The sequence below is a fragment of the Salmo salar genome, chromosome 15 (assembly GCF_965601325.2).
Source record: "Salmo salar chromosome 15, fSalSal1, whole genome shotgun sequence".
In the NCBI taxonomy this organism is placed as follows: Eukaryota; Metazoa; Chordata; class Actinopteri; order Salmoniformes; family Salmonidae; genus Salmo; species Salmo salar.
Genome location: NC_138305.1, coordinates 88,538,956 through 88,566,756, shown reverse-complemented (window position 1 = coordinate 88,566,756; position 27,801 = coordinate 88,538,956). Strand labels below are relative to the sequence as shown.

At 41.9% G+C, this 27,801-nt stretch overlaps 1 protein-coding gene and 1 pseudogene across 2 annotated transcripts; both read right to left on the bottom strand.

Moving 5' to 3' along the window:
• Positions 1-86: 86 nt before the first annotated feature.
• On the bottom strand, positions 87-26,994 carry LOC106572343 (small integral membrane protein 29). 2 transcript variants are annotated; one of them, XM_082962122.1, is made up of 5 exons: positions 26,668-26,994; positions 5,398-5,696; positions 5,207-5,232; positions 4,569-4,674; positions 87-3,896 (listed from the first exon to the last, which is right to left on the bottom strand). In XM_082962122.1, the coding sequence occupies exons 2-5, from the start codon at positions 5,503-5,505 to the stop codon at positions 3,828-3,830; spliced, it is 309 nt and encodes a 102-aa protein (XP_082818248.1). In that variant the 5' UTR covers positions 5,506-5,696; positions 26,668-26,994; the 3' UTR covers positions 87-3,827. The 2 variants fall into 2 exon arrangements, with proteins under 2 accessions (XP_082818248.1, XP_014001860.1); XM_014146385.3 differs by lacking the exon at positions 26,668-26,994 and adding an exon at positions 6,526-6,665.
• Positions 10,765-12,817, bottom strand: LOC106572340 (suppressor of cytokine signaling 2-like; annotated as a pseudogene).
• Positions 26,995-27,801: the final 807 nt, after the last annotated feature.

The window sequence follows — 27,801 nt, the reverse complement described above, 5'->3', positions numbered from 1 at the left end:
CATAGTTTATCCTTGGCTTATTGCAGCTCTTTCCCAGTTTCTCCCAATTGTCACTGACGTTATCAAATGATTACAAAGCCTGGATATGTACTCTTTCCATTTTATTTTTGCTTTACAACCAAACCATCCATAAAAAGTCCATAATCTCACTCTAAGATATATACAAGTTTACCTCATGGACAGTACAATCAAGCAACACAATCAGTCTTTTAACAAGTGTGTGAAACCTTGATAACAGTCAAAATTACATTTAAAAAAATGTATTTTCATCAGTAGTTTATATCCTGTATTTCTTCAGAATTCGCCACTGCAATTCCCCAAATAAACTGTTAATAGCAAGCAGGGTTGCCATGTTTGGAACAGTGCAATGCATTTTAATCAAATGCATTATTACAGTTGAAGTCAGAAGTTTACATACACTTAGGTTGGAGTCATTAAAACTCATTTTTCAACCACTCCACAAATTTCTTGTTAACAAACTATAGTTTTGTTAAGTCGGTTAGGACATCTACTTTGTGCATGACAAGACATTTTTCCAACAATTGTTTACAGACAGATTATTTCACTTATAATTAACTATCACAATTTCAGTGGGTCAGAAGTTTGCATACACTAAGTTGACTGTGCCTATAAACAGCTTGGAAAACCCCAGAAAATTATGTCATGGCTTTAGAAGCTTCTGATAGGCCAATTGACATAATTTGAGTCAATTGGAGGTGAACCTGTGGATGTATTTCAAAGACTACCTTCAAACTCAGTGCCTCTTTGCTTGACATCATGGGAAAATCAAAATAAATCAGCCAAGACCTCCACAAGTCTGGTTCATCCTTGGGAGCCATTTCCAAAACGCCTGAAGGTACCACGTTCATCTGTTCAAACAATAGTACACAAGTAAAAACACCATGGGACCACGCAGCCGTCATACCGCTCAGTAAGGAGACGCTGTCTCCTAGAGGTGAGCGTACTTTAGTGTGAAAAGTGCAAATCAATCCCAGAACAACAGCAAAGGACCTTGTGAAGATGCTAGAGGAAACAGGTACAAAAGTATCTAGATCCACAGTAAAACGAGTCCTATATCGACATAACCTGAAAGGCCGCTCAGCAAGGAAGAAGCCACTGCTCCAAAACCGCCATAAAAAGGCCAGACTACGGTTTGAAACCGCACATGGGGACAAAGATTGTACTTTTTGGAGAAATGTCTGGTCTGATGAAACAAAAATAGAACTGTTTGGCCATAATGACCATTGTTATGTTTGGAGGAAAAAGAGGGATGCTTGCAAGCTGAAGAACACCATCCCAACCGTGAAGCACAGGGGTGGCAGCATCATGTTGTGTGGGTGCTTTGCTGCAGGAGGGACTGTGCACTTCACAAAATAGATGTCATCATGAGGATGGAAAATGATGTGGATATATTGAAGCAACATCTCAAGACATCAGTCAGGAAGTTAAAGCTTGGTCGCAAATGGGTCTTCCAAATGGACAATGACTCCAAGCATATTTCCAAAGTTGTAGTAAAATGGCTTAAGGACAACAAAGATGGAGTGGCCATCACAAAGCCCTGCCCTCAATCCTATAGAAAATTTGTGGGGAGAACTGAAAAAGTGTGTGCGAGCAAGGAGGCCTACAAACCTGACTCAGTTACACCAGCTCTATCAGGAGGAATGGGCCAAAATTCACCCAATTTATTGTGGGAAGCTTGTAGAAGGCTACCCAAAACATTTGACCCAAGTTAAACAATTTAAAGGCAATGCTTCCAAATACTAATTGAGTGTATGTAAACTTCTCACCCACTGGGAATGTGATGAAAGAAATAAAAGATTCGCTCTACTATTATTCTGACACTTCACATTCTTAAAATAAAGTTGTGATCCTAACGGACCTAAAACAGGGAATTTTTACTAGGATTAAATGTCAGGAATTGTGAAAAACTGAAATTAAATGTATTTGGCTAAGGTGTATGTAAACTTCCCACTTCAACTGTATATGTTTAATGTCCATGGGAATTAAATCATAGACTTTATAAATAGTAGAGAGTAATATGTAGCAGTTCGCATTCAGGAGAAAGTCAACTATTCATGTCAAAAGTTTCAATTCCACATTAAAATAAATGGAAATACCTGATCTACAATGCGTGTACAAAACATTATGAACACCTGCTCTTTCCATGACATCGACTGACCAGGTGAATCCAGGTGAAAGCTACGATCCCTACTGATGTCACTTGTTAAATCCACTTCAATCAGTTTAGATGAAGGGAAGGAGACAGGTTAAAGAAGGATTTTTAAGCCTGGAGACATGGATTGTGTATGTGTGCCATTCATAGGGTGAATGGGCAAGACAAAAGATTTAAGTGCCTTTGAATGGGGTATGGTAGTGGGTGCCAGGCGCACCAGTGTGTCAAGAACTGCAGCGCTGCTGAGTTCTTCACACAACAGTTTCCCGTGTATATCAAGAATGGTCCACCACCCAAAAGACATCTAGCCAACTTGACACAACTGTGGGAAGCATTTGAGTCAACATGGGCTAGCATCCCGGTGAAACGCTTGCGACACATTGCAGAGTCCATGCGCCGGCGAATAGAGCCTGTTCTGAGAAGGTGCAACTCAATATTAGGAAGGTCTTGTTAATGCTTTGTACAGTGTATATAGCTATGTTTAAATTCTTATCAAGTGGATTCCAACATACTGTACATATACATGCGCTGATAAGTTGATTGATTTCAATGGAAGCCTTCATCCTTCTCATCCTGAATACATGACATTCACAAATGCAAGGAGGAAAGGGGGGTAAACTTAGAGCACATATAATTCATTCAAGGATGAATCACTGGTCACTTGTTTCTTTAAAGATATGGGTGGCTGAGGTTTCCTGAGTACTGTATACAGTCAGGCCTATGGCATTCTTCGAAAGAGATTCTTCTGCTAGAAGAACAATCCTCCTGGTGCCCTGTCTTCCCAACAGGACATTTTTAGGGCAGTAGTCACAGCTAAATAGTGAAGAGGAGTGGGTGGGGTAGGTTGGTTGACTAGTTACATTAATTTGCCATCTCTTCTCTCTCTATACATCCTCCTTCTGATTTCACCACCTTTTCATCATAACATACAGTATCTGTATGATGATGAGGTATTATTTTGGTTGCTTTCATAATGGCATTCAAGGTGCCACAAACAGGGAAACAAAACAGCAACTTAAGAACTAAAATTGATTGACTGCATACCTTCTGTGTAACTTCTATTACATTGAATGAGGTGCGGGACATAGTAACCTAATTTTACACCACTAAAACTAGTAGTACAACGGTAAGCATCCCACCCAAGGTCAAGGCTTCGCTAACCTCGCTGGTATACGCCTACTTAAAACAGACATTTAAGGCAAATGTAACACCAGTGTCTAGTTTGGATGGATGGCACCATCTTAGTTTCAGTAACGCCCACATTATGACACACACAAACACAGTAAAAAAAACTAAAAAAACTTGAATAAATAATCTCAAATAAATAAATGTCCACCAGTAGTTAGCCAACATGTCGTGGTTTCGGGTATGCCACAGCTTTCGGGCACAGGGGCATGGCATCAGAGGTTCACAATCACATAATAACCAACCTCCTCTTAGCTTGGAGGCTGACGCTGTACAAAGTAAATGCTCCAACAGAGATGATGATGACTGAGGAGGTGCATGATGCGGAATGCTTGACAGGCTGTTCTCCATGCTTGTCCATGCTTTTCCTAAAACCCCTTTACGTTGAATGACTGACAAATCTGGCATCTCAAGGGTTAACTCCACTGATCTGTATGTCGTCACAGATCTATGTCCTGCTCCAACACACTCATGCGTGGGTATCTTTCATCAACAGGGGACGTTGCTGCTGGTATGATCGTGCCCAACCCTTCACCACCTGCAGACACAAAGTGACATACTAGCTTTCAGATAATCTGACTGTCGCCTGAGTTTTTCTTCATTACTGTTGTATATGGCATGCATTTGAAATAAACACTGTGTGCAAATATCTTATGTGACCCACTAGGTGTGCCTAAAGCTGAATTGACTTACACCAAAGTTGGAAACGACAGCTCAAGCTCCAACAAATCCAGCTAGGGGAGTTTTCCCCACGCGGCCGATACGCAATTTATACCGAGCAGAAACGTAAAGTGATACCAAGTCGGGTGACAAGACTCTCTGGGAAAGTTAGATAGGCATCCGACGCGCGAGGGTACATAGTCGTACCGCATCTCCGCAAAATAAACCTACCTTTACATTATAGTCATTTAGCAGACACACTTATCCGGTTGACCAAGTTCTCAAATGTCTACATTCGTTAATATCTTCATTCATAAAATATTTTTAAAAGGCAGCACTGATTATCCTACAGCTCCACTTTCAGAACTGGTCTTTTATTTTTTTACAAAGCGGCTCCATTTGATACTACTACATTACATAAAAAGGCCTTTATTTATACGTAGCCAATGTCGCCATCTAGTGTTTGTAAAAGTGCCACATAGGGAAGGAGCTCAGATGTTACTGTAGTCTATCAATTGATTCATAGACAAAGACGAGGGTGAAATCATACCTTAGTATCTTCCTCTTTCCACAGCATTTCCTGTTCAACTTCATGTAATTCTTCAGAGGGGTCGTAAGTATAGACTGGAAGCAACTGGTGCCGGAGCCTGTCAATTCTGAAACACACAATAGGAAAGGACACTGTGACATGGTGACCAATGCAAGACGACCATTTTTTGACATTATTGTAAGATTTCTGTGTATTGTTCAAAAGGAATTGGCCAATTTAAAGGTGCACTATGCATAAATCACTCCACCATTTTCCGGTTGTTAAAATTATAATAGTTTGCCTAATTTCAGTTTATGTGACAAAACAAGCAGACATTGTGTAGAGAATCCTTGTACCATCTAAACTGCTGTGAAATATATTTTCCATAACCAAAAATATTTTATTTTCAGCTGTTTAAAGCTGGTGTACAGTATCAAAAGCAAAACACACAAAAACTAAAAACTTAAGGAAGGCATAGAAATAGCACCCATAGAACAGATCTACCTCTTCTTAGACTGACTTTCAATGAGAATGAAAGACCTATAACAAACATTTCTATGTGAATTTGGCCAGGTCACCCAAAAAGTTACATAATGTAGCTTTAATAAGTAACCATACACCTGCTGAGAGCAATAAGGAAGAGAATAAAAGGAAGTTACCTTCTCTTCTTGCGCACATACAGCACCTGCAATAAAAAAAAGATGACTAGTTTAGCTGGTTCAAATAAAATGCAGGAGTTGTTATGTGGTCATTTTAAAGGTTATTAAATCAAGAGCTTTAGCTCATCAAAGTAGTACTTCTTAACTGTATCACTGTAGGCCAACATGTGATGTTCCTGTTAGCCACTCACCACAGCTGCTGCTATCCCGATGAAGGTGATCAGGAAGAATGGTACCAACACGGAGCTGACTGCCACATCCCTGTCTATGGGGGCAGGGGGCTGAGTAGTGCTGTTCATTGCATATGTGTGGGTAGAGGGTGAGTCAGGGGCTGCTAGGCTGTCCCAGCCAAGCTTCGGAATCAGCAAATCCCCAGTCCGATTGAGAAGTTAGGCGGAGCAGTCCTCTCCCAGTTGTTTTTTCCTCATCCTTGTCGCTCATGTGACTTCCACATGGTCTCTCCCCTTTCACTAATCAGTGTGAAATATGCCTGAGAGGGCCAAAAGACAAAACAAGTAGAAATCACATGGTTAAGCATACGAGAAAGAGGAAAAATGGCAGAGAAATCTTCACACAAATTTGATACAGATAGATCAAAGTGCACGGAGTAAATAGTTTCACTAACAGCTAGCTATGATGGCAAGCTTTTTTATGGGGGCCTCTAATCTGCTTTCTAGCCACCCGTTTCCACATGAAACGGTAATAGTAGAGAGCATGACCCATAATTGACGTAACATTTTTGGATATGTCCTACATTTTTACCAAGTAATCATGTGGTCCACACAACAATGTCCATATTATTCACATGTGTGGGCTCGGGTAAAATGCTGCTCAGATTGGACTATCTGATTTAGCTTTAGCAAACTAATACTCAAATTTCGAGCTAAATTATTACAAATAAATTTAAAAGATTCCGATTTAGCGAATGTGCGCATCACCCAGGCCGACGCACGTGAATAGCATACATGAAATATGCTGGCCACCACTACACTTGGTTGTATGATGGCTTTGGGTGGCCAAAACCGTGTAGGTCAAACCGGGCTTAACCCGATGTTAGGTAACCTAGTAACTAGCTGTATTACTTGGCTCGTTAAAGTTGCTACGCAAGCAATGTCATGCATCGTGTGTTTAGCTTGCTGAAATGAACAGCTCCAGCTAACGTTGTCACAGACCAACCTGGTAGCGCAGCTCAATTTATTTTTCACTTTGGCGTATTGCAAGTGTCTTAGAAGAGTACCTCTGCGGATAACCATATTGCTCGCTCTAAATTATTTGTCCAATTTACCTTAATCAGGAAAGTGGTTGTAATGAACACTCACCGAACGTTACTCCTCTTTCACTTTGCAGCTAACCAGGATGAAAACATAATAGCCCTTTGATTGACAAGCCAACTCACGAAAGCAAGGAATGGGAGACGGAGGAATGCAGCCAATGAAGCGTCTCTGGAACAGAGAAGCTGAGTGCTATGCACCTGATGCGTCGGTACGTGTCGCCAAACTCATACTGTACACCATTTATTAAGGACTGTCGTATCAATTTACCAAATACTCTGGTATTTTAGTGGGCCTATTGTATGGAGGAAGAGGTAGTCCATGCAGTGAGAGGGTTGACTCTCCTTCCATGAATATAGACAGATGGAATTGCAATTACATTTTTTCTCAGAGCAACTCTTTTCCGCATCCCTCTCCCCATTAAGCTCTGCACCACCAATCCCTTCCCCTCACTAGGCCCTCGAAAACATAGCTCATGTAAACAGATGACTCTGTCTGGCACATAGGCAGCCAGTTCAATACGAAGTTCAATACCAAGAACTGCAGGCAGACACAATGAGAGAAGGCCCAGGGCGGATAATGGACCACGCTTGGTCAAATTGGGGGGGAAACAAACATGTACAGTGTGAACCATACACTAAGTAGACCATGGTGACTTATGGTAAACGTAAGAAAAAAAGATGAGTCCTTGCTCAGGTATGGAGAGGATGGACAAAGTAAAGAGCAATCATATTTGGCACTGAGAAAGTTTGTACTGGTGGGAGACCTCCACTCATGTTGGTGCTTGGGAGATGAAATCATCTTTGTACTTGTGGGTCTATGTAAACCTACATTAAGGCATGGGCATTTACTGTACATCGACTGGTTGCTCTGCTGGTTATGCGTGATTTGAACCTAGAACATTTTGATTATTTGGGCAGTTATAAAGAGCCTATCTACAGCGGAGTAAGAGCATGAACTCTGAAAAAAAGAGGTGTTTATTCAATCTATAATTTAAAAAAAATAAGAAATGTGTTTACATTAATCATACCTGCTATTTCAATAATTTACAGTGTTTTGTTCAAGGACAGTCACTTACTGGTAAGTAAGCAGTAGATAAGAATGTGTAGTAAAGCTATAAAGAACTGTAATAAAGATGTTTGATGAGACAAGAATGAATATGGCAAATTATTGTGAAAAAAGGCATGAAAAGTCATTGTTCAAAATTATCTTAACCCACCCCCTCTCTTTCTGTCTATTTTTCTCTTTCTCTCTTTTTCTGTAGTTGGGTCTTTGAGTGGGAATCCGGTGTGGGTGAGTTGTGCAGCAGCCTCCAGGAATCCTCATTCCAGGAACTGAGTCATTCAATCGGCTCAACAAATAAACACACAGACTCACTCAGACACATACACACCTCTGCCTTAGTAAAATACCATATTACTACAGCATAAGCCCCAACCTTCTCTGTGCACACTCACAGCATCTTTCTGCAATGATGTAAGCTACGAGGGGGAGATTGTTTTTGTACAATAATCAATGAATGTCCACATTGAAATTAGACACTTCACAAAGAGTCTGTGGTTGAACTGGAGTCAAACAGAAACAGGGTTAATCATTCTGGGAAAGGTAAAAGACTCCCCCACTCCCTGCAACACACGCTCTCTCTCAGTTTCTATGGTTTCCTCAAAGAGCACTGCATTTTCCCTGTCTTTATTTTCCTAGAAAGAGCGGTGAGCTCAAACTGAGCTAAGTAAACATCAAGGGATTACCGTAATTTCCGGACTATAAGCCGCAACTTTTTCCCCACGCTTTTAACGTAGCGGCTTAAACAATGACGAGGCTAATATATGGATTTTTCCCGCTTTCAATTTTTTTTTCAAAAAAAAAACACATTCTGTGACGTTGATAAGAGAATTATCTAATAAAGGTAAATGAATCAATAAACCATGATGAATTATTAGTCATACAGCATGGTTAATGAATAATCAATGTAATGATCAATGTAGTGATCGATTGTTCTGATTAGTTCCAGAAAGTCCAGGAACCACTGGAGAGGGAAAGAAATGTGTGTATGCAATTAGTATAGAGAGCAGGGGACAGATGGTAAAGGGAGTAAAACTTCAAAGGGTTCCTAACCTTGAGGGAAAGGAACAGGCTGAGCTAGATGGTGATAAACAGTGTGTGTGAAGTCAATGGGGGATGCAGGTCACCAACAGTTTGTGTGTAAATGCATGTGCGTAAGTAAGCAAGAACTATAAAATGACTGTTTTGTTATCCTGACGCCAGAACGTTCTCTGAATAAAGCTACAGAAACCTTTTGCAGAAAGCTGAGTCCTTGCCTAATTATTTAACCCATTGTCTTACAAACCTTGGGCATTAGTCAAGGCGAATTGATTATTGATTATTATCATCAAGATATAAAATTCCTTTAACAGACGTGCTCAGTTTTTTGGCGGCATGAAGCTTTCATTAGACCAATGAAATTGCCGAACGGGTTAAGGTCAAACGTCTTTTTTGTTTACTGTTTAGATTAAATCAAGCGCTCTCAAACTTCCCATCATTCTGATTACGGGAGTCATTTTGTCACCCTGATTCCTGGGGGCACAACAAAGTATTTGCAGCCACTCGACATCAGTGTAAATCGTGCATTTAAGGTGGTGCTCCGTGTTCAGCGGGAGGCTTGGATGACAAGTGGGGAGAAATCCTTCACTAAAACGGGCCGCATGCGAAAGGACTGCCCGTTCCATGATCTCGCCATCACGGTTGACAACTCCATTGTGTCCTCCTCCCAGAGTGTTAAGAACCTTGGCGTGACCCTGGACAACACCCTGTCGTTCTCCACTAACATCAAGGCGGTGACCCGATCCTGTAGGTTCATGCTCTACAACATTCGCAGAGTACGACCCTGCCTCACACAGGAAGCGGCGCAGGTCCTAATCCAGGCACTTGTCATCTCCTGTCTGGATTACTGCAACTCGCTGTTGGCTGGGCTCCCTGCCTGTGCCATTAAACCCCTACAACTCATCCAGAACGCCGCAGCCCGTCTGGTGTTCAACCTTCCCAAGTTCTCTCACGTCACCCCGCTCCTCCACTCTCTCCACTGGCTTCCAGTTGAAGCTCGCATCCGCTACAAGACCATGGTGCTTGCCTACGGAGCCGTGAAGGGAACGGCACCTCCGTACCTTCAGGCTCTGATCAGTCCCTACACCCAAACGAGGGCACAGCGCTCATCCACCTCTGGCCTGCTCGCCTCCCTACCTCTGAGGAAGCACAGTTCCCGCTCAGCCCAGTCAAAACTGTTCGCTGCTCTGGCACCCCTATGGTGGAACAAGCTCCCTCACGACGCCAGGACAGCGGAGTCAATCACCACCTTCCGGAGACACCTGAAACCCCACCTCTTTAAGGAATACCTAGGATAGGATAAAATAATCCTTCTAACCCCCCTAAAAGATTTAGATGCACTATTGTAAAGTGGCTGTTCCACTGGATATCATAAGGTGAATGCACCAATTTGTAAGTCGCTCTGGATAAGAGCGTCTGCTAAATGACTTAAATGTAAATGTAAATGAAGAGCAACTTATGGTCAAGTCTGCCAGTGGGTCCTGACAGCGTGGAGCATTGTCAAAAAATCCACTATCATCAACGGGTTTCGAAAGGCTGGACTGCTGCATGTTTAAGAGGGCTCAGCGGGGGATTTGCCTCCGGATGAAAGTGACGAGAGCGACAATGAAAACGATCCAATATCGGATGAAGCAATTCTGAGGCTATTCAACTCCGACACCGAAGGAGATGGTTTCAGTGCACAGGAGAAGGAAGATGGTGACCAATGACTTTCTTGGTAGGCTACTGTTTACTGCAAATGTTTTATTTTTTGTTACAAGCCGTGTTTCGTTAAAGCCTATTTATTTTTGTTACAAGCCGTGCTTCGTTAAAGCCTATTTATTTTTGTTACAAGCCTTCGTTAAAGCCTATTTATTTTTGTTACAAGCCGTGTTTCGTTAAAGCCTATTTATTTTTGTTACAAGCCTTCGTTAAAGCCTGTGTAAAGTTAATTTGTTTCAATGTACCGGTAGGCACCTGCGGCTTACAGACATGTGCGGCTTATTTATGTTCAAAATAATAATTTTGTAAAAATTCTGTGGGTGCGGCTTATATTCAGGTGCGCTTAATAGTCCGGAAATTACGGTAAGCAAAATACGGTTAAAATGTACTTTTGCTATTCTCAATCATTCTCAAGTGGCAGATACAGAAACAGTTATAAAATAGGCAGTTATAAAATATCAAATTTCTATGGCTTATCTAAAAAAAAATGTTTTACTTTAGCTTCTGTCACACATGAAAACAGATCAATGCCATATCCCAATGGCTCTGCCAAATGGTTGCAAATACCATAAGCGGCTCATTTACACTGTACATAAGGAGGTGTAGAAGGATTTTGGAAGTATTTTTGCTCATTTCAAGAGATGGTTATTTCAGCATCTCGAAGATCTATAAAGGAACCCCAATTTAGACCTGAAATTGAGTAACACATTGACAGTCTTAAAAAACAACTAAAAGTGTGATCAGCTGAAACTATACAACCTTGATAATGACCAAGTTACACTAAAGGATTCAGAGAAAATGGGAATGGATAGGACACTCAGATCAACCACCTTTGCAGCATAAAGACATGTCCACTATAAGACAACTAAGGCAAGACGATGGTCTGGAATCCACATCAATCAAATTCAATCCAATTTATTTATAAAGCCCTTTTCACATCAGCATAAAAAAATCCCCCATAATAAAAGCCATGGTACATCAGGTGAATTGGTTGAATACTGTATAGTGTTTTTAATGAATGTGGTCCATTATGAAATAATCTTTCTTTTATACTGTTTATAGAACAATAACAAAGCTTTTATCTATTCCCGCTTGTCATGTTCTTCTAACGGTTATTTATTTCAGCATTCCATTTCAGTACTCTCATTGTTCATTTATTTTAACTAACCTAAGATGGTGATAAGTAGGTGAATTTAGTCTCTGATACATAGCAGTTAACAGCGTTGGACCAGTAACCAAAAGGCTGCTGGTTCGAATCCCAGAGCCGACTAGGTGAAAAATCTGTCAATGATCCCTAGAACAAGGCACTTAACCCTTTTGCTCCTGTAAGTCGCTCTGGATAAGAGCGTCTGCTAAAGGACTCAAGTGTAAATGTAAAAATACATGTAGGGATTTGCTAAATTATCATCTAGGAACCAGCGTGTATACAGCTGAGAGCCAATTTTCAACACTACATTAGGACATTGATCATTGATGTCCAATTTAAGTCTAATTCAGGAATATCAAAACATCAGATGAACATTTCCTACAGCATAAAAGGGTATTCCAGCAAGAAATCATGTAGCCGCCCTGGCAAGGGTAAGTCCTGCTGACAGCGAGAATGCTGGTTAATAGTGACGCGGCAAAGGTGCTGGAGACTAGGGGAGACTTTATGGAGGGGGCGGATGAGCTTGAGCTGCAGAGTTCTTTCTACAGGGGGCGGATGAGCTTGAGCTGCAGAGTTCTTTCTACAGGGGGCGAAGGGTTTGCCCCTCCTGTTTCCTTTTGAGCCCTGAGTCTCTCCTTTTGACTGGCCAGATGCTTATAAAGTCAAGGCATAGTGCTGCACCAGATCTACAGCCCCCTCAAACCTCTGCATTCGTGGCCATGCCACAATCACAGAGTCGAAGACAAACATGCCAGTGCCATGCTCTATGCGGAGGTGTGTGGGGCCAAGGCTGGTCTTCACAGACAGGGTGAGGAGGTAGCCCTGGTAGGAGCTGTCCCACAACAGGAAAGTCCCCTCTGGAGCTTTAATCAGAACTTGTTTAGCCTGAGTAGCTGTCAGGGGGCCCCAGTACCAGCCTGAAGAACACCGAGAGAGGGGAGCATGAGCAAGAGGGAGAGGGACATGCGGCTGAAAATATTAGATTCATAAGTGTGCAATACGTTTAGGCTGGCAAATATTCTTTACATAATGTCATCTGAATTTAAATGTTAGGCTACATTCATGTCAGATATAGCAGGCTATAAAGTTTCAATTCTGCTTATTAAAAAAAAGACATTTCAATCTGTTGTAATTCAATGTAGTCTGAATATTCTAATAAAATGGAAAATGTGTTCAGAGTCCTTACACAGCAACTGAAATAGTCCATTAATCGAAATGTCGGCCTACAATAATGAAAATATGCTAACCTGACTCCCGAAGGTGAGACATGGCTCTTTGCAACCGTGCGGCATCCTCTCTTAGTCTTGACGCACTTCGACATGACTCCAGCTTGCAGTCCTTTAGCCAGATTGCGTTGAGGTATTTATCGGGGGCACTGGTCGGTATAATCATTGGGCATGACAGCAATGGAACACTTGAGGATTTGAGCATCCAATGGTTCTCAATTTGTTTGTTGACCCGAGGTCTGGTAGGAGTCACTGTCTGCTATTTTAGACACGCACTAAGAACGCAAACAGACACACAAATCATCTAAAGTGCATTCAGAAAGTATTCATTTTGTTACGTTACAGCCTTATTCTAAAATTGATTAAATAATAGTTTTTCCTCATCAATCTACACACAATACACCATAATGACAAAGCAAAAACATGTTTTTAGAAACGTTAGCAAATGTATTAAAATAAATAAAACATACCTCATTTACATAAGTATTCAGACCCTTTGCTATGAGACTCGAATTTGAGATCAAGTGCATCCTGTTTCCACTGATCATTCTTGAGATGTTTCTACAACTTGATTGGAGTCCACCTGAGGCAAATTTAATTGATTGGACATGATTTGGAAAGGCAGACACCTGTCTATATAAGGTCCCACTGTTGACAGTGCATGTCAAAGCAAAAACCAAGCCATGAGGTCGAAGGAATTGTCCGTAGAGCTCCGAGACAGGATTGTGTCGAGGCACAGATCTGGGGAAAGGTACCAAAACATTTCTGCAGCATTGAAGGTCCCCAAGAACACATTGGCCTTTATCATTCTTCAATGGAAAAAGTTTGGAACCACCAAGACTCGTCCTAGAGCTGGCCGCACTGAGCAATCGGGGGAGAAGGGCCTTAGTCAGGGAAGTGACCAAGAATCCGATGGTCACTCTGACAGAGCTCCAGAGTTCCTCTGTGAATATGGGAAAACCTTCCAGATGGACAACCATCTCTGCAGCACTCCACCAATCAGGCCTTTATGGTAGAGTGGCCAGACGGAAGACAATCCTCAGTAAACGGCACATTACAGCCCGCTTGGAGAATACCAAAAGGCACCTAAAGACTCTAAGACCACGAGAAACCAGATTCTCTGGTCTGATGAAACCAAGATTGAAGTCTTTGTCCTGAATGTCAATTGTCACATCTGGAGGAAACCTGGCACCATCCCTACAGTGAAGCACGGCGGTGGTAGCATCATGCTGTGCGGATGTTTTTCAGCGGCAAGGACTGCGAGACTAGTCAGGATCGAGGGAAAGCACAGAGAGATCCTTGATGGAAACCTGCTCCAGAGTGCTCAGGACCTCAGATGGGGCAAAGGTTCACCTTCCAACAGGACAACGACCCTAAGCACACAGCCAAGACAACGCATGAGTGGCTTCGGGACAATTCTCTGAATGTCCTTGAGTGGCCCAGCCAGAGCTCAGGACTTGAACCCGATCGAACATCTCTGGAGAGACCCGAAAATAGCTGTGCCATCCAACCTGACAGAGTTTGAGAGGATCTGCAGAGAAGAACAGGAGAAATTCCCCAAATACAGGTGTGCCAAGCTTGTCGCATCATACCCAATAAGACTCAGGCTGTAATCGCTGCCAAAAGGTGCTTCAACAAAGTAGTGAGTAAAGGGTCTGAATACTTATGTAAATTTAATATTTACATACATTTTTTTATACAGTGGCTTGCAAAAGTATTCACCCCCCTTGGCATTTTTCCTATTTTGTTGCCTTACAATCTGGAATTAAAATAGATTTTTACCACTTTGAAGATGCAAAATATTCTTATTGTGAAACAAACAAGAAATAAGACAAAAAAACTGAAAACTTAAGCATGCATAACTATTACCCCCCCCCCCCCGATATAATTATTATTTACATTTTTTATAAACATAATACAAATAAATTAAAATGGTTATGGAACACAACCACCATCTCGACCCTAACCGCTATGTCTCATACTATGTTGATCAAGTGGGTAATGGGTTACCCGGCTATCATGGATCCGGAGGTATATTTCGTAACCTCTTTAGGATGGTTTTACCGTTTATGAAGAGAGGCCTCAGCATAGCCAAACCCCATTTTAAAATCAGCGGCTAAAAATATAGTAAGTGAGGTTGTAGCCAATGCTATGACCCACCAGATGCCGAGCATCAAGAAGGCTCGGGGCTTATGATGTTGTCTCGAAGACCAAAAAAGAGACCTCCGGGTATAAGGCGCAGGCCTGCCGCTAAAAAGCGGAGGTTAACCGTTAAAAGAAACTCAGTAACTCAAAGACGTGGTAAAGTGAGGAGGTCTGGACCAAAAACGGCAAAAAGAATACTCTGAAGTATTTTCTAAAAGAACAAGCAACATGTCTCTTTTACGCCGCATGTCCTCTGAAGCTATAAAGACAGAGCTCGATCTTTTCACGGCCCCCTTAACCCAACATTCAATAGATAGGTCCAGTTATGTGGAGATAGCCCCACTCTCTGCCATTACCGACAACGGTCCTATAGATTTTTTCATACCAGGCCATGGTGACAACTATCTGGACCTCAACAACACCTTGGTGCATTTACGTCTAAAAGTGACCAAAAGAGATGGTACTAATATTGCAAACGATGCCAAAGTGAGTCTCATTAATTACCCCTTGGCCACCATCTTCTCCCAAGTGAATGTGACTTTGGGTGAACGCCTAATCAGTCAAAGCAGTGCCACATACCCCTATAGGGCCATCATGGAGTGTTTACTCAACTACTCCGAAGACACTCTCAAGACACAATTTAGCGCCGGGCTATTTAGCAAGGATACTGCAGGAGTCTCTATGGAATCGATAGACCATTCCACTGTTGCAAACAAAGGACTGGAGGCACGCGCGCTCGCTACTGTGCCGAATCTCGAGAGTTTCATCTGCTAGGGCCTATACACTGACATTTTCTTTCAAGAACGTTTACTCTTAAATTCGGTTGATTTAAGACTAAAATTAACCAGGGCTAAGGATGAGTTTTGTCTGATGTCTGCCCAAGACGGTGACTTTAGTTTAAAGGTTTTGGGGGCAACGCTTTTTATTTAAAAAAGTGTCTGTATCTCCGGCAGTTCGTCTGGGTCACACACAGGCTTTGATGAAAGGAAATGCCCTTTACCCTCTCCAAAGAATTACTATGAAAACCTTTAGCATACCTGTGGGCAGTAGAATCTGCAGTCAAGAAAACCTTTTTCTAGGCCCTTTAACCCGCTACGTGGTTGTAAGATTGGTTGATCACGCCTCTAATACGGGCAGCTTACATAAAAACCCATTTAATTTTCAACACTTCAATGCAGAGTATGTAGCTCTCTGTCAGGACGGACGTCAGGTCCCTGCTAAGGCTTTCCAACCGCAATTTAATAACAACATATCTGTGCAAGAATTTTACAATCTATTCCTGGCTACCGGGAGGCATCTAAAAGATCTCTCTTTACCTATTGACAGAAATGATTTTGCAGAGGGTTACACATTGTATGCTTTCAATTTATCCCCTGATGATGACACCTCAGGAAACCTGTCAGTGGTGTCCCAAGGTAACCTCAGGCTGGAAATGCGTTTCCGTACACGTTTAGCCTGTACAGTTAGCATGATTGTTTATGCATGCTCTGATTCAATCTTGGAAGTGAATGCCCGAAGACAGGTCTTAGTGGATTATTATTAAGGATCGTTGAGCAAAGACATGAATACCCAAGAGTTGGAAGGGCTCATGACCCGCTTGATTGGAAAACAATTTTATGGAGTGTGGGCTTGTGATGAATTACCTATTGAGAAATGGCCTGAGCGGCCGGCCATGTTTATTGTCAATACCCATCCTAAAACACATGCCGGTTGAACATTGGATAGCTGTAACACTAGAAGATGAAGGAGGAAGAAAAATCTCAACTTTTTTTGATTCCTACGGCGTTCCCCCCGGTTTTTCACATTTTCCCAAATCTATTAAAGAATCTTTGACCAAAAACGGATTAAAGATCTACTTCAGCATCAAACAAGTGCAAGATAACCTTTCCACTACATGTGGTCAACTCTGTGTATTCTACCTATGCCAAAGAGCCCGTGGAGTTTCTTTTGAAGATGTTATGTCTCATTATAATGATGATTTAATAAGTAATGATACCGTTGTAGCTTGTTTTGTTAGAAAATATCAAAAGTGTTCAAATATGTGTCCTTTAAGACCGTGTATTCAAGGTGTATGCTCACATCAAATGTTTCAAGAATGCCACAAATGTTAATTTGCTTAATTTTTTAAATAACATTTATTGAATTTAATCATAGTCGTTCAAAAGTCATTCAAAAGTCATTCAAAAGTCTAACCACCCCGAGAGATCGGGATTAGTTCATGGGGGTAAATGAGTCATCATCATCCCCTTCATAGGGGGGAGGGGTTGTTGGGACATCTTTAGGGGTGCTGTAGCTCGGTGAAGGTTTTTGTTTTAAAGCTTGAATCTAGTGACGAAGCTTATGGTTGGGTACCCCCGAGAGGGGAATGTTGAGGATTGCCAGTGTAACAGTGTAGGTTCCGTCCCTCTCTTCGCCCCAACCCGGGCTCGAACCAGGGACCCTTGCACACATCAACAACTGACACCCCACGAAGCATCGTTACCCATCGCGCCACAAAAGCCGTGGCCCTTGTTGATGTGTGCAAGGGGAAACCCTACTTCAAGTCTCAGAGAGAGTGACATCACTGATTGAAATGCTATTAGCGCGCACCACCGCTAACTAACTAGCCATTTCACATCGGTTACACTCACCCCCCTTTGACCTCCTCCTTTTCCGCAGCAACCAATGATTTGGGTCAACAGCATCAATGTAACAGTGTAGGTTCCGTCCCTCTCTTCGCCCCAACCCGGGCTCGAACCAGGGACCCAGGTTCGAAGCATCGTTACCCATCGCGCCACAAAAGCCGTGGCCCTTGTTGATGTGTGCAAGGGGAAACCCTACTTCAAGTCTCAGAGAGAGTGACATCACTGATTGAAATGCTATTAGCGCGCACCACCGCTAACTAACTAGCCATTTCACATCGGTTACACTCACCCCCCTTTGACCTCCTCCTTTTCCGCAGCAACCAATGATTCGGGTCAACAGCATCAATGTAACAGTTTCAATCAGTGACGTCACTGATTGAAATGCTATTAGCGCGCACCACCGCTAACTAACTAGCCATTTCACATCGGTTACACCAGGGCTTTAAGAAACTGACGCCACCCTGGTGGTCTTCTGTCATCAGCAACCTTGTGGGCTGCCGTGGTACTTTTAAGCAAGTCAAGCATATGTGAACCCTTGACAACAGCGCCCTGAAGGATAAACTCTCCTTTGTCATTCCAAGTAACGGTCCCCTTTGAGTCTTTTATCTTGTTCATAATGTATCTAACATTTTTCCTGTTACGTGCCGGAACATGTCAACATGTCATGCATAACATTATCTTCAACACGCATTTGATCTTCAGCCGGTAAGATCGCCGGTACAGGCATTACAGGGGCTTGGGTCTCTCTAGGCGCGTCATCTTTTAAAGGTTCCTGTAGGGAAAGCGTTAAACGGTTGGTATCTCTCTCACCTTGTTTTACCAAGGCCAAATACCTTTGCAAGAGGTTTGTGTATTTTTGGACCTTATCATAGGGGTCCAATCCTTTTCGGTTCAAAATATCCTTCATGGCTGTATCCAAATCATTTTCCGCTGTTTGTCTGATATTTTCAGGACCCTGCATTTGTTTTTTTAGTCTATCCAACTCTTGTTGAGGCACCAAGTATATTTTATTTGCCATCACACTATGTGTTCAACCCCCACGTCTGGCAGCAATAAGGCTGGTGATGAAGGGCACAGCTATAGTTAGCAACGGCAGAAGAAAACCCCCCAGACTGTTGTAGGCTGTGTCTTTTCTTTTGAAGACTGGCTCTTTTATTGGCAAAGAGTTTGATCGTGGTCTTTTGTCTCTTTAATTTTTTTAATTGGGTCAGGGTGAGTGGAATGCGCCCTTTGAGAAGATTTAAAGCAATCTCACATAGGGTTAATATGAGATCTGAAGAACAGTGACCCAAGATGGCCTTCCATTCTTTAGCTGTAGCCCCAACTAGGCTTCTCAAGAGGGGCAGGTTTCTTTTTAAACGCAGCGACATAGCGGTTACTTTTTAGGAATGTACACAGCCGGCCACTCCCACGGGAACAGGCCGGTTTGGAGCCTCAGGTGTTCTGGAGTATTTGCTTTTAAATCCACGATTAAATAAGAAAATGGCGCTTTGGTAGCGTCCTCATAGCTCTCCATAAAGTAGGATTTCCTTCCCGGATACATCTGCTGAGCTAGAGTGTCAATTTGTAGTTTGTCTCTAGGGTTTTTGAACAAAACCATGTAATTGGCGTTCAAACTAATGGTACGGCTGTTTTTATCTTGGTGAAACACATTCTGCACCAAGTAAAGCACGGACAGGTTTCTATGATGAGTATATTGGGTAAAAGAGCTTGTGCAATTTCAGGATGTTCGCTACCTGCAAATAGCATATCGTCCAAAACCAGCAGATTGTTTTTATGAGGAGGTAAAAGTTCATCATCAGACAGGGATTCAGGTATTCCTTCAACAAACTTGATTTTTATTTTCTTCAACAATCCATCATACAAAAGGTTGATAACACAAATAACACCACACAATATTGTCAGGCTTCTGAGATAACACATGTTCAGAATTCTCTAAAATACTTTTTACAAAACAAGTTTTACGACTGTTGGAGGGGCCTGCGATTAAGGCCGAAAATGGTAGTTGCAACCGGGGGTCAAAACCTTCTACAGCAGCCATTATATCTTAAGCTTTAAGACACACTGGGGCTTGCAGCATAAGTCAGTAGCCAAAGGGCAATGTGGTCCCGTTAGGTAAAAGCAGTCTCTTGTCATAGACTACCCTGAATCTTTTAGTAAGTGGGGCAATCCTGAGATGGAAGCCCTTTTTATCCCTAACAATTTTTTGTAGGAGCTCAAAATCTCCAAGTCACTATTCCGATCGTTTATGAACCCCTCGACCAAGCTTGTGATTGATTCCAAGTTTACACGCGGGGCATTTTCGTAGTTTTGAGTCACGCCTTTGGCTTTCAACACCACGTGATTGTCTTTAGTCCTAAAAGCATAGCTTTTGGGCCCACAGGAGGACCATTCTGTGATATGGTCACCATCTTTGAGTTCACTTGTTAAACCACCCAGATAGTTGCTAAGTGGGGGGCTCCAGTCACCCTGTTTGCTTACATAGACCACAGAGTCTGTGTCATGGTAAAGAACCCACCTCTAAAGCTGCTCCATGAGGGCGTACAGTTCAAGTCGGCCATAGGCCGTGGTAAATGCTGCAAGAAACACATTTACATTACCCCGGGGTAGAACCCACTTCTTGTTATGTCTCCATTGCACCAGGGCAATGTCTTGACTCAAAAATGAAAAATGTGACATTTCGTATTGTTCCGAAAAAACAAATTCCAAAGATTCTTCGGGGTCTTTAATGATCGACGTTGTTAGCATATCGCATCTCTGCGAAAGCTTCCCCCATAGCGAGTTTAAGTACAATTTCGACACATTTCGTTTGGTCTTGTTGACCTCTATTCTGTCCAGGTCAAGAAGTATGCCTTCTCTGTCGTGATAGTCTTGAATGTACTTGTCTTTGCTCTCTTGATCTGTGACCGATGCCGGATAGCCTGAAGCCATTTTCTTGCATCTCAAGAAGGTCTTGATGTACTCTTTAAAAAGAGTGTCTGATTTCCTGGAAAAGTTCCACACTTCAAAGATTTTGGCCACACAATACCCCATCTCCAGAGCCTTAGAGAATTCAACCGTGACCCATACTCCTGTCAGGGCTCTTTCCTGATCTGAGTGATCACAAGGCTTTTCCAGGTTGTTGTTTTCACTGCAGGTGCGACATAGGGGAAAGAAAAGTTTTCCTTGAGGTCCCTTGTAAGGCAACACTGTTATAAACAAACCCCTAGGAGGGTAGACAGTTGCTTTGATCAGACCAAAATAGTTTTGGGGTAAGTCAAAGTTGCGGTGAATAATTTCAGGATGCCCCATAGGATAGCATGAGGAACTCATTACATGAGGATAAAGAGATGTAAAATCTACATATCCTATTGTCTCGTCTGGTTGCGCTACATACCGCAAGGTCAAAGCATTGGTACGGCCTCCATACAAGGCCTGTCGTGGTTCCAAGGGTTCTGATGTGTCAAAGCTGAAAAGGAAAGCTCGAACATGAAGATCAGACTTTTTGAGTGCGATCCACTCATGCTCCCACATAACATTCACTTTCAAACCGTAAGTAGCCTGTAAAGATTCCAATTTGTCTTGAAACTCTTGGTACATTTCCCCAAAAGTATTTTGGGTTAGGACACGCATGGCCTGTGGCTCAAAACAAGATTTACAACCATGGAAGAAACAACCGTTGTACTCAAACACGGTCTCAACACCGTCAATCTGTGTGTATCCATCTATATGATAAGCCCCAAACGCCTTCTCACCCCTATTCAAAGCATGTTGAATAAAAATGTCTTTATCCTGGGTCAAGTACTCCAACCACTGAATGGAGCCACTAGAGTATGACTTGAATTGGCGTCGGTAGTTGTCAGGTGAGGGGATAGCTATAGATGCTGTAGGTAGAAAGTGTGTACGATAGGTTTTCATGCATGCCGATGCAATAGTTGTACAACTCCAGGGGTCAATGCCTGCATCTTTGATTACCTCTTCTCTGAATCTGAGGCATCCTTCACGAAGTATAACTACATCGTTGTCACAGTATGACTCCATCTCTTTGTGGAAATCAAAAGTGCTGTGACATACTGTCTCGTACCATGTTATGAATCTCTCTCGCTCTTTGGGAGACATTTGATCACACCCGTACATTTCGGGTCTCGGATAAGAGCCAATATAATGTAGATTCTCCTCAGATGTAAAAAAATGGGGAAACCAACCTTTCACAGAGTTCTCAAAACCCAAGGCCTCAGGCATTTGAGCCAATCTCATGGGTAAGAAGCTTAAACTGTCAATGTATCTCTGGTTGAAAGCGGGGTCTACAAAACACAAGATTTTACTACCTTGAGCTATGACACTGGGTGCAACGCCTTGCTGTATCAGAGGGTTCAAAAGAAGGTATGAATCATATGCTCTAGAATTGTGCGCTATAAATGTGAAGTTTCTGTACTGGGGTTTTCTGAAGTGTTTTAGAAAGAGGAGTGCACAATTGTGTCCCTCTGCTGACCACTTATCACCCTTGAAAGTCAGGGTAGATACAAAAATAGGCAAATGAACCCCCGATTGTTGATTAGTCTCAAAATCATAAAAAACGTATTTCTCTGAATGTTCATCTTCAGCCAAGGGTTGAATATAACGTTCGTGTGGCACTTCTTGAACCACTTCAGAGTCTCTGCTTTTTAAAGGCCCTTTACAGATTGGGCAATGTATGATTCCACACACGAGGTTTAGGGCTGTCTATTTTAAGGTTGTAATTGCAATGGCATTTTGGACATTTCTTGTTAATGTCACAACTGCTTACAGATTTACAGACCTTGGGGTGCCATGTTTCAATTTTGTGTTTTTCGTAACAGTAGGCTGAACGACATGTCTTGTGACAATCCTCACAGGGTGTCAGGTTTAAGGGCTGCATCGGACAATTTTCATCCAGACATACGTAACAGTTATAACGGCACGAGTGCCCCCCCTTTCGGGTGTAGCCGGTATGACAGGCTGGACACATAAGGTGCGCCTAAAAACGCGCAGATGTTGGTAACAGCATAATAATGGTCGTTTTGCACATAAAAGTACAGAATCTGAGTATGAGGTTTTGGGTTGTTTTGGAATTTCAAGAGAGCTGCATTAGCTCTACTGTGGTACAAAACCACAATCTTGATGTTCAGAAAGTTTTCAAATTTTAAATATCCTTACAATACTTCTCCAAATCTAATATATTATTTTCACTAACTCACCTTCAGAAAGCTCCATTAGGACGGATTCACAGATGATCTTTTAGCTGTCCGGGGGTGCTAACTCTTCGGGGCTGTTGGCCTGATGTCTGGAGTTGCGCTTTTGTCTGTCGTACAGAATGGCTATTATCTGTTTCCCTAGCCTCGCTCCGAGGTCGTGTCTCTAACGAGAAATATTCTGTAATGAGCTTACAGAGCGGGGGTGCCGTTTTTTCAGGCGACATCCTGTATGCATAAAAGGGTCATATAAAGTACCCACGAATGTCTAGAGACCCAAAAACCATATCTCGACATATTCTGTATGCAAGTACTGTATTTATGCTTCATAGCACCGCTTGGGGGTGTCCGTTGTAAATGTATATCCCGGGGTGGGGGGACCGTTAGTATTTGCGCTGATTAGAAATAACATGTGTTTTAAACCGTAGGAGGTTGTCTAGACAAGATATATTCTGACTGGGCTGTTTGACTTTTTAGGCCCCACATCCTTGGGGGTGAGATAAATACGCATTTGAAAGGCTTGTGTGGTAATAAAATCGAAAGTGCCCAAGCCCCATTGAAGAGACGCACACAATCCTAAACAAACTCACACACACTTTTTCTGGTTTCAAAAGCCACCCATGCAGAGACACAAACCCCCACCCCCTATTTGTTTTGAAACACACACACACCTACACTCCCGCACACGCACACACACCCCCGCGCACGCACAAGTCTTTCAGGAATCCTTTTGGGACAGGCTTGTGGATGGCTTGAAAATGCACCGCCCCTTCGTTAAAGGTGAGATACAGCTTTAAAACCATTTATTTAATTCATAATATTTAGTACAGACCATTTTAAACATGTTTAAGTAATTATTACATGTTTACTGCGCAATATTGAAACAGGCAATAATGTTTTTTATGTATAAACAATGTTTGTACAGCAGGTCAGCCACCATTACCGGGCACATGTAATGTAGGAAAGACATGTTGTTGTAGGAAAGACTATTCGTATGAAATAAGACATTGCATTTCTTTGCGACAGACCGGGGCGAGAGAGAAATGACAGATTCCCGTTCGTTAAGGGGTAGCATTAATACCCTTTATTTAATTGTAAATCTTTAGTACAGACCTTTTAAAAAAACATTTTACTGTTCCTTTCTTACAGACAAAGGCCCCCAGGTTATAGGGTTGTCACTGACCCCACCCACTGTCTGTTTCCAATTCTCCCGTGTCAAGACTCCGTAAGTTTTCACTCCATGGATAGATCAAACATCTTGCATGTAGAGTCTGTGTATGTCTTAAGGATAGAAGCGGCCAGCAACGTAATTGTTCACGATTTTGGAAAAGACTGTCCAGCTTATTCATCAGGGTTATGAATATAGGGTAATCAATCCATTTAAAGCTAAACACAGGCATAAAAAAGTTGACATCCTTGCAGGCTTTGGGAAATACATATGAACTGACAGACTTTGTTGCATGTGTACTATCAAATTGTTCACATGGTAAAATTGTCTTTTTGGAGTCGGGACTATAAGCCATTGAAGAGATCCTTATGGCTTTCAAATCATTGCGCCCACCCACAAGCTCTTCCAATGCATAGCCTGGCACGTTTGTACCACTCAGGGCCTGTTCAATTTGACAGAGTGCTAGCCGTATCTTAAGCCATTCTCTCATACGCAGTGCAGGAGAAAAACTCCCGGGTTTTGCTTGATAAAGGGGGCTGGGGCCGCTGTCTGTGAAAATCTTCACAGTTGAATATGTAAGTCATATGGCCATCACTGGTATCCAAAAACGCTTTAAAACATTCTGGGGCCTCACCCAAAAGATCCTCGATGCTTTTATCATTGGGTTCGCGACAAGAGGCGCATAGTACCCCGAGAATTGGCTTAGGAAACATAATTTTCTGTTTAATGTTCAGGGTTTTATTTTTAAAATCTTGTTTAGTGTTCTGTGTTGTTCTGGGTCTTATTTATAAGTCGTCTGCCTCCAACACAATCCCCCCCCCCCACATTCCTACTTTATAGACAACAACCCTAAGAGCTATAAAATAGGTGGGGTGTGGGGTCATCCTCTTTGAAATGTTCAAACACAACCCCCCAGTTCAACGAGGTCCCTACACATCAATCATCATGACAACTTCAAAGGAATAGATGCAATATAGATATAAAATAACACACACTCTAACACGTGACAGAACAGGATGCAACTATATGGCCCTAACCACGTGACACCTTCCCGCCATCATGTCCTGACCAGATGTAGGCGCCATCTGGACATAGGGTCATAAATCAGGATTTTGACCGATGCCGTCTACTTTATTCTCTCTCCCACACATACAACTATCTGTAAGGTCCCTCAGTCGAGCAGTGAATTTCAAACACATATTCAACCACAAAGACCAGGGAGGTTTTCTAATGCCTCTCAAAGAAGGGCAGACATTGAATATCCCTTTGATAATAGTGAAGTTATTAAATACACTTTGGATGGTGTATCAATACACCCAGTCACTACAAAAATAAAGGCGTCCTTCCTAACTCAGTTGCCGGAGAGGAAGGAAACAACTTGGGGATTTTACCATGAGGCCAATGGTGACTTTAAAACAGTTACAGAGTTTAATGGCTGTGATAGGAGAAAATTGAGGATCGATCAACAACATTCAAGTTACTACACAATACTAACCTAATTGACAGTGTGTAAAGAAGGAAGCCTGTACAGAATAGAAATATTCCAAAACATGCATCCTGCTTGCAACAAGGCACTAATGTTGTACTGCAAAAAAAATATGGCAAAGCAATTAACGTTTTGTCCTAAATACAAAATGTTAAGTTTGGGGCAAATCCAATACAACACATTACTGAGTACCACTCTCCATGTCGTCAAACATAGTGGTGGCTGCATCGTGTTATGACTATGCTTGTAATCGTTAAGGACTGGGGTGTTTTTAAGGATAAAAAAATTAACGGTTTCCAACAGACACTGGGAGATTAATCCACCTTTCAGCAGGACAATAACCTAAAACACAAGCCAAATCTACACTGGAGTTGTTTACCAATAAGACAGTGAATTTTCCTCTTAGAGACTTACCCAGGAAGACTCACAGCTGTGATCACTGCCAAAGGTGATTCTAACATGTATTTACTCAGGGGGTTGAATACTTATCTAATCAAGATATATTAGTGTTTTATTTTTCATAAATGTTTTACAAATGTTCAAAAAAAAATCCGCTTTGACATTAGTATTGTGTGTAGATCGTTGACAAAATGTAAATTAAATCAATTTGAATCCCACTTTGTAAAAACTAAATGTGTAAAAAGTCAAGGGGTGTGAATACTCCCTAAAGGCACTGTACATGCGTCCTACATGTGTCCTAATAATTCCACTCACTATATTGAATAGTATGGTCGTTGGACAAATCTTAGACTAAACTTGTAGGCTAACATACATACATACATACATACATACATACATACATACATACATACATACATACATACATACATGCATACATACATACATACATACATACATAGTCCTATATATCGGCATTTGAAAGTGTGCTATTTCTCACCTACTAAGTGCGTTCTTGGAAGACCCCAAAGGGCCAACCCAATATTTTTTTTATAAGTAACTAAATCTCATTGTTCTGTGGTTCAACCCTTGAAATAGCCTACTCAGAAGATCTTCTCTAACTCCTAGAACCAAATGACAACTTTTCACGTTTTTCACAGTTTATTTCAACGTTTCACAATTTTACATGAAAATTGTGTAGTTTGCGAAACGGTTAGGCTGGATACATAGGCTCTATATAGCCTACATTGTCAATTGGCAATATAGAACATGCTTACGAATATACTAATGAATATTCTGCGTAAAGTGTGATGGGATTGAACTGGAAGAGTATTCATGTTAATGCTGCAAACAAAATATTATGCTGAATCTCAACTCACGTCTTCTTGAGGCATGAAGCCATGTCCTGTCATAGAAATCGCATGGCAGTTACTCCTGTTTGGCCAACATACATTCAATAACACAGAAGATATATGTTTGGCTGCTACAACTGATCATTAATTTTACCTGCACTGGTTGAACAGGTCATGTCCTCCGAAATTCATGATTGAAGCCTTGAGCGGACACAACGATGGAAAGATCTGGTCTGGAGCGCTTGTTTTGTTTCCTGCTGTATAATCAGAACATTTCACGAATATAATCAACAAATAATCCACAATGTTCCCCACGAGCTGCCGTCTAAACGCACGACTTGACCCTCTATCAGTCTGTACCAGTAGGGGTCTGGGCGCTTAGTTTTTTATTTTTTACAATGTTTCCTTCTCTAGTTGTAATTGTTGATCGAGCGCACGTCTTTCCAGGAACATTCCCAGAAAGACCGGTCACGTGTGTGTGATTTGGTCTGGCACCGTTCCAGCAATCCATGGCACAGACAATGAAGTCATCCACAGTGGAGCGAACGGAAAAGGGTTTCGGCCCCACTGACAGGTGCATTCCGTAAAATGTGCGATATGACTTTACATCATAGCTCGGAATAGTGGCAATAACATGCTTACAATGCATAGCCTATTTACTCATAATGAAAACATTATTTGTAAATTGGCCAGATCTCTTTAATTTCAGTAGGCTATAATGCTATTCTTTTTTCATGGTAATAGGCCTATACCATAGGCTATTTTGTGCTTGTATATAGAGGATAAACACGACTTGGAAGCCAGTGGGGGGAGCCATATGAGGATGGGCTCATTGTAATGGCTGGAATGGAGTATTCTAATGGAGTAGAACATGTGGTTTCCGTATGTTTTATACCATTGAAGACAATACAATGAGCCTGTCCTCATAACTCCTCCCATCAGCCTTCTTTGGTACCTAAAGGTTTGTTTATCTTATTTGAGGGTTGGAACAGGATCCTTGCCATATTATTTGTTACAAAACCCTCTTTTTATTGCCTACTTGCTTTTTTCTATGTTTTTTTTTATGAAAAAAAAAAACATAAAAAATTAATGCCAAATTCAAGGTTGATAAATTCCAACGTTGGCGTGGATTTGAACGTACAGTACAATCAAATCTGTGCATAAAATGTCTCCGTGGTAGAGGCGTCACTACAGACCCTGGTTCGATTCCAGGCTGTATCACAACCAGCCGTGATTGGGAGTCCCACAGGGCTGCGCACAATTGGCCCAGCGTCGTCCTGGTTAGGCC